At 43.1% G+C, this 8,052-nt stretch overlaps 1 protein-coding gene across 6 annotated transcripts in view; it reads left to right on the top strand.

The window, feature by feature from the left end:
- The window catches only part of KIF16B (kinesin family member 16B), a 318,925-nt gene that overhangs the window by 94,294 nt on the left and 216,579 nt on the right, over nt 1–8,052 (top strand). For all 6 annotated transcript variants that reach the window (XM_075596069.1, XM_075596068.1, XM_075596070.1 and 3 more), the window contains one exon: nt 7,113–7,232. In XM_075596069.1, the coding sequence (XP_075452184.1) occupies nt 7,113–7,232 (120 nt within the window). The remainder of the gene's footprint in view (nt 1–7,112; nt 7,233–8,052) is intronic.

The following is an 8,052-nucleotide window of genomic DNA, read 5'->3' as shown; positions in this document are numbered from 1 at the left end:
TCGGGCATGATTCCCGGGTACATTTATGGGGGAACCGACAACTCCGAACCCCAACCTCCTAGGCTCACTGGTCTGTTAACTGATCCTCTGCAAAAGAAGAGAAAGCGCCAGAGTGGGCGTGAAATGCAAGGGAGGAGGGTTTTGTTTGTATCATTTCATGTCGTTTAATCGTTTTTTAATGCCATTTTTAATTGCTGGGGTGTTCTGAATCTACCATCGGCGGCAGCCTCACTGTTCATTTGTTTCCTGCTTTGCATTCCGCGATCAGAGAGACGCCACAGGGGGACATAAATTGCCCTATCCTGGGTTTACACTATGCTGTCATTGAGGAGAGGGAATGGTGATCGGTGTGGAGTAACACATTTACTCACAATCAGACACACACGGAGACACGGGTCTACATAATTCTGTTGCAGCTGGCTTGCTGTTGATACCAATCTATCCTTTATTGGTTTTACTAGGCTGTTTTTTTTCCATGTGTTTTTGCACCCTATCTCCCCGCCCCTCCATCACCTCCTACATTCAGCAGTGTCCTATTACGATATTAACCCCATCAGTGCCCCACATTATTTTTGATTACATTGGCTAAGTACAGCCCTGGTGGTGGTTGTTGTTGTTTTCCTGTAGCTTATAGTTGTTTTTTTCTTCTATTTTTGTATACAATTCATCCACCCTAATACTCTTCTGCCACTCTCTAAACGGTTTCGGTGCACGTGTAGGGTAAAACATGCCTTTTCCCCTTTTGCCGGATAGGTTTTTTTTTTTTGACGGCAGCAACAATTTATGATGTCCAGTTCTCCAGCTGCATTTTCCGTACATTTTTGCAAAATTCCTCACCTGCCTAGCTCTGTCCTTTGCTGTTCAGCAACGTTCTGGCTTGAGCTGGACTTGCTCCACACAGCCTGGTTGAATTGTTTTATATCGTGGTCTTCGTAAACTGTGAAATGTTAAAATGAAAAGTGTACACGAACACTGTAACAGACATATGTACTAAAACATAATATAGAATCAAGAAAAATAGAACCTAGAGTTTTAAATCATCATCATCATGTGTATATTTGAGATAATCAAGATATGCATGCACAATTTTGCTACTAATGACATTAGGTACTAATATTCCGTAGTCCTATCATTGTAGATCCAAAACAGGTCCTGCTATTTGTGTATACTGTTGACCATCCTCATGCTTGAAAGCATTAGCCTACGCATATAGTGTGGCGATGTCGGGCTACGGTCGCTGGAAAAGTCAAATTGAGATGACTTCCAGCGATTGCGACCAAGCCGTCGCGCTTACTGTAAGCGCACGCGATGGCAATGCATTTGTTTTGATGCAACGTTGCGTCGCTGTCACCAGCACTATAAGCACTGTCTAATAGGGAGCAACCTGTAAATGCCCCATCTGAAGATTTAACCCATTCATTATTGGAGTATAGCGGGTCAATAGAATATCTTGCAGTACCAATTGGTCCACATGGTGGATTAATGTAATCAACTTCTGCTAGTGCAAACAAACTGCTATTGTGTATAGCAGGATTCTCTGGATACTTCAGGTAAGTGTAATACAGGCAAACTGGAAAAAGGCCAGTGATCTCTTCTACTTACAGTTAGATTAGTGACATTTGCAGCACCTCGTGACAGGTCGGTGTAAAATTACATCATGTGTCACGGTCTAGACAGCGGTTATCAAATTGTAATATGTCCTGAGACAGGTAGGAAATGCACATTCCATCTGTCCCAACATCCAGCAGCAAAGCCACGTTCTGAGTTTGACGAGATAAAAACGAACACGACTTCATCGCTCCACCTATACCCTAGAAGGGTAGTATAGGCGTACGTACACTTAAAATCCAAGCCTGGCTATCAATTCACTGCAAGAAACTGAGCTATTGCAAAAACTTTATCCATGGTGTTTAAGTCCGCGTGGATGTAATGTACTGCTGCGGCCGAGTTTATTCGAGCATTTGCCCGTTCTCTGCCGCAGCAGTAACCTGTCGCGCGCCGGAGGGTGCCGGGCGCGCGCCGAAGCAGCGGAAGAGCGCCCTCCGATCGGGGCGCTCTCCCTCCCGCTGCCGGGTCCGCCGGGTCCCCCGGAACCCCCTGCCGCCGTCCCCCACATCGCGGGACACCAGGGCTCCCTCGGGGAGCCCTGGACGCGCGTGCAGGGGGCGCTGGCACCCGATGATGCGTGACCGCGCATCGGTGATGCGCGGCACGCTGAGGGAGTGCGGCTCGCAAGCCGGGACATTTCCCGGCTTGCGGAATGAGCCGCACTAGGATAAAGTGTGTCGGTAGTGTATGCTGGGTAAGCAGTTAGACATCTGTAAATCCATTCTGCTTACCCAGCATACATCTCTCCATACTTCTGATTGTCTGAAGCTTCTGAATTATCTTTGCATTTAGGGCCCAAGATTGAGCCCAGGCAGAATACTGTGTGTGTGTGTGTGTGTGTGTGTGTGTGTGTGTGTGTGTGTGTGTGTAAGTGTGTGTAAGTGTGTGTAAGTGTGTAATCATAGTACTCGAAACTCCAAAACCTGTGGTTAGTTTTAGTTTCTTTCCTTTTGGTGACATACTGAAAAATCATTTAAAATCTGATGTGAATGCTTGCTTGAATAATCTATCATGCCCAATCATGTGTGTAATGCAATATCTCCTGTGTTTGGCAGAGTGAATCATGAAGGTGTTAACTATTCAATATCTTCTCGCTGCAGCATTAGCAAAACCGTACCCACTGCTTTTTCTATCTGTTTGGCAGCCACATAAGTGTGCACTAAAATTCTCAAACAAAAAATATTTCTGTAACCTCTGAGTCATCATAATCTGCAGTGGGATATTTTAGCATTGAATGGAGCAATGCCTGGATGTTTGAGTTTCTTTTGCTTTGAAATGACAAATTTCATTGCTTTGCAGAGCACAGAGATAGAGGAAGTAATCGATCCACAGGGACTACTGAGAAGCTGTGTGACAGGCCAAACCGTGATTTATAGTCTTTAACGTGGTCCTTTATTCCCAGTTTACTTTTATTTGTCAAACTGGGTGTTCTTAAATTTCACTCTGCAAAGTTGCTTTGTAAAAAAACAATTTGTGAATAAAAAAATGACTTCTGACCTTAAATCCTTATAATTCAGTATGGAAAATAATGGAATTTTGCAGGATAATCATTATCTACCAGTTGTAACTTTTCCAGGGATTTCTTGCTGCTAATGTTTACTTTTGTTTGCTGCAGTATTGTTTTATAATTCCCAGTATTCAAGTGTCTCTTTTGTGTAAAGTATACATGTCGGCACCATATACATCTAAATATAATGTACAGTATTCAAAAAAATAATGTACACCTATTCATTTACAGACATACACATGCGTATGTATCATATTAGCAGTTTGCTCAATTTGTCTGGCAAGTCTTAATGATTTGTAACATGAAGGAAACACTTTATCACAACTAGGATGTTGGTGTTTCTTTGTGGTGTGTTTAGTTTTGGCGCGTCCTGTTTTGAAGCTGGGCTAATGAGAAGCAATTCTACGCTCGCTGTGCTGTTGTTAGTAAAATGACTTCACTAAAATACAGTGTTCGGTCCAAAATACATGGGCATCACTTATCCTGGGACCTGCTTCTACCTAAAATGGGCTTTTCGGTCATGCTGGGTATTGCAGGTGACTACATGGCACTGGTAATTTCTAACTTCAATGCAGTCTCTCCCTTGGATAGCAGTGTTCTTGCTATAGGGCAGTGATTTTCAACCAGGTTTTCGCGAGCACTCGGGGGTTCCGTGGCCGCCGGGGGGAGGAGAGAGAGAGAGCTGGGGCAACTCTCCCAGCTGTCCCAGGATCGGTGGCACAGGGGGACCTGGCCGTTCCCAAGCTCAGCAGCAGCCGCCCTGTCACTGCTATCCTTCTTCTCCCTGCTCCTAATGGGCCGGAAGTTTCATCAACTTACGGCTGACAGGAGGGAGAGGAGGATTGGGTAAGAGCGGATCCCTTAAAAAGTGTGTGTGTGAGAGCGGGAGAGAGAAAGGGAGTTTGTGTGTGTCAGTGTCAGTGAGAGGGTAAGTGTGTGTGTTTGTGTGTGTCAGTGTCAGTGTCAGTGTCAGTGTCAGTGAGAGGGTAAGTGTGTGTGAGAGCGGAGAGACTGGTGGGGGGGAGGAGGCAAGGGGCGAGGATTGAAAACCACTGCCGTAGGGAGTACAGGTAATCATGTCTACTTAGTAGTTCTAGTTGTTGAAGCACTGATCAATATTTAAATTACGGTGGTATACTGTATGCAGTTTTGGCTGAAGGCAGCGGTAATTTTCACTTGAGTGTGTTTCATTATTTTTTTAAATTACCGGTTTGTTTGAATTGGAGTTCTTTAGAGCAGGATGAAAACCCCCCAACGGGAGAGAAGCTCCAGGTGCATTAGGTAGAGCAGTCAGATTCACCAGCTCCCTAGTGAATGAGGTGACCATCGCTAAGGCTTATAGTAAATATGAATTTTGGCTTCTTTCGTCCTCGCTATTTTATTTTTGTTCTAGGACATGGCTGGTTGTTGTCTGCTGAGACTGGGTGGTAAGAGTCTGTCCAGTTTCAGGAATTGTTGGTTAAAGCTGCAGTTCAGTCTTTTTTTTTTTTTTTTTTTTTTTTAATTTATTTTTTTAATTTATTTTTTTAATTCAATAGTTTCATGTGGGCAATCTCTAATTACCTAAAGAACTGTATAGCTGCCAGTCAATTCGTTCTCCATGTATTGATTGGCGAAATCTTTAGATATGAGATATGTTTTTCCTCTGCTTCTGTCACTCAGTGGAAGCTCATGAATATTCATGAGCACTCCTGCACTGACATGTGCAAGAGGGAGGGCAGGGCTGACGAAGGGGTGTGCCAGGGCTTGTGACAGGACATGAAGGGGCAGTGCCTTAGTAAATGGTTGTTAAAAAAGAATACAAGAAAATTGGTCTTTCAAAGTTGTTTTTTTAAAAACAGAAAATGCTAAAAGTATTTTTTCTTACTACAGAACTGATTTATTAAAAAAACACACATGCAGGATATTGACTGAACTGCAGCTTTAAGTGGCATTAGGAGCACCTTATATGAGTTTAAAATCTTAGCTCTGTCATAGTTTTTGAATTAAAACTTATTTTTACCTTTGTGTTGCACAAAAGGTGAAAATAAATGAAAACCAAATACTTCAAATAAGTAGAATTAATCTTACAATTATTACTGATTTTTTTATGCAGCAAAGGTAAAATTCCCATAAGTGTGTTTTGAATGTCTTCCACAGGCCTCAAATCTTGCTTCATATGCACCAGATTCAGATTCACTTGATGTATAGTGGTTATAATAACTATCCTTTTTTTTTTTTTTTTTTTTTTTTTAAATATAAACATAATTGGTACCAGAGTGCCCTCTGCTGCTGAATCGCACTATTTATAGCACTGGTTGTCCCTCAGTTTCTAAGATAAAGACCTGTGCAGGTGGTACTCATTGAGGAACCAATGACATATCTTCATATTCCTCGTGGATCCCGTGAGATGTGACGACCATATTGGTTTCTGTAGAGCGCTGAACACGATCTGGCTGACCGAGGAACGGAAGAGGACTCTCTTTCCCTTCCATCAGTGATGATGCGATCACAGGATTTTCTCCTGATGAGCAGTTGTAATCACAAAGGGCCTGAGCGTCAGTGGCACTCTGGTGCTGCAGCCATTTCGGCGCTCAAAGGGTTAAGACATAGACAATGATTCTGGCTAGTGCCATGCGTATAGTGCCACAGTGGGTGTATCACTTTTAAGTTCCTATCCACTGTATTATGTTGTTACCCTAGAGCAGAGGTTTACAACCTTTGTTTTGTTAAGGAAGCCTAAAATTAGATTGTAAAATTCTGGGGAACCCCAACCCTCTCCCTCGCGTCTCCCCCCCTTGTCTGCCTCTCCCGTCTCTCTATCCCTATTACACTCCCGCTCACTGCCCCCCCTCTATTCTCCCCTTACACACTCCCCCACCACACACTCCCACTCTTCCCTCCAACCCCACCACACGCTCTCCCCCGTCCACCCCACCACACACACACACACACACACGTTTCCAGACTTGTAGCAATTTGGTAATAATGCCATTTTTAGGGGGACAGTCCAATTGACCAGCAAGTTACTGCACGTATATACACAATTTGTGTGTATTTAATAGTAGCTAGATAAGAGGACAAGTAATTACACAGATAGGTAGAATGCACAAATTATTTGCAGTAGGTACAAGAGGGAGGGCGTTGCTTACTCATGAAATGCCCTTTTCTCTGCATAAAGGCAGATAAAGGGCAATAGCCTATAGTTTCTGGGAAAGCATTGCAGTGCAATTGTTCAGTCTCTCACCTTCGTGCCTGCACTGCTGCGCCGGTCCGCAGCTTCCTCCTCCTGTCGAACGGAAGTATAGCAGTGACCAGGCGGCGGTGGCGGCTGGGGAGCCACCAGGTCACTGCTATGTCGGGTGCTGACAGCCCTGGGGCAACTGGAAAATGTGTCCTAGCTGCCCCCCGGCGGCGGCAGAGCACCTGAGGGGTGCCATTTCATGGAATCCCGGTTGAAAATCACTGCCCTAGACCCTACATTGTACATTAGGAGTGGCCAACACCAGTCCTCAAAGGCCACTAACAGGTCAGGTTTTAAAGATCTTCGTCCTTCAGCACAGCTTGCTCAATCAGTGGCTCAGTCATTGACTGAGCCACCTGTGCTGAAGGGATATCCTTAAAACCTAACCTGTTGGTGGCCCTTGAGGACTGGAGTTGGCCAGCCCTGTCCTAGATCTTTAGCCAGCTGTGTTCTTTTTCATAATTGGACTTGTAAATCACATCATTACAGTCTCTTTCTGCCGGTAATGTTTTATGAGGTTTACTGCCCTCATCACGTGGTGAAGCCATAGATCATTGTTAAAATAAAAAACCCTTCTTAACGTACTAATATAGAACAATCTCCTCACAAAGATTAGAAATCCCCCAACTTTATTTGACGAAACATTTGGTAAAATCTAATACAATGCATTTCTGCTTCTCTGGTCCACACATAATTTTCAATTCTGTGACCCAGTGAAGTGTAACTGTGAAATGTTCTCTCCTGAGGTTTCCCTGATGTTTCATTTGAATGCAGGAACAAACCCTGGCTTTAAGAAAAGAAGGCATTGGCGTTGTCTTGGATTCGGAGCTGCCTCATCTCATTGGCATTGACGATGATCTTCTCAGCACGGGTATTATTTTGTATCACTTGAAGGTAAAAAAAAAATAGTAAATTTTTCCTGCTAAGCTGTCGACTTTGCAATCTTTCTGAATTGCACACCAGCTGATCTCCCTTTAATTTGGATGCCATACCCAATGCATGTCATTGTATCCTTTATTTGTTTTAACTGCCCTATATAAATGTTTCAAAAAGATGTATGTGGGATGGTTTTAGTAAAGCTTTAACCACACTGGGAAGTACAGTAGGTTACCTCCAGCCCACTGACTGTTTATAGACAGCGGTATTTGAAATCTACTCATTAGTACTGTACTACACTTTAACAATGAAGATTTATTGTTTCTATTTATTGAATGTGTATACACAAATAGTTGCTCAATTTATTTTATTTAAATAACGAGCAACGTGTTTATAAAATAAATATATGCGAACTGCTCCTTATAGTAGGTAAATACCCCGTTTATTAGCACATCGTTTACTGTTTGTCTACTTACATTAATATGTGATACAATTACATTTTCTTCCCTTCTGGGTAGCCCTATTTGGTATTTTTTGTTACTACGCTTAATAGCAACTACATCAATGTAGCTACAATAGTTTAGCAAGTTAATAAAAATGTAGCTAACAATATATCTGAATACCTCGCCAGTGCAAATTCTAAACATGAGAAGTTGAAGTTGTAGGCTTTGTCATGGAATTCAGCGTGGTAGGAGGTTCTCTTCCCTCAACCAATGAAAATGACTCGAAAGAAATGTTAAAAAAAAGGGAATGGCCCAAGGTACTGTATTAAAGCAGGCATGATTGCCTAAGGCAGGGATGGCCAACACTAGTACTCAAGGGGCCACCAAACAGGTCA

Source organism: Ascaphus truei, chromosome 4, assembly GCF_040206685.1.
Source record: "Ascaphus truei isolate aAscTru1 chromosome 4, aAscTru1.hap1, whole genome shotgun sequence".
Classification (NCBI taxonomy): Eukaryota; Metazoa; Chordata; class Amphibia; order Anura; family Ascaphidae; genus Ascaphus; species Ascaphus truei.
This window is presented reverse-complemented; position numbering and strand designations above follow the sequence as displayed.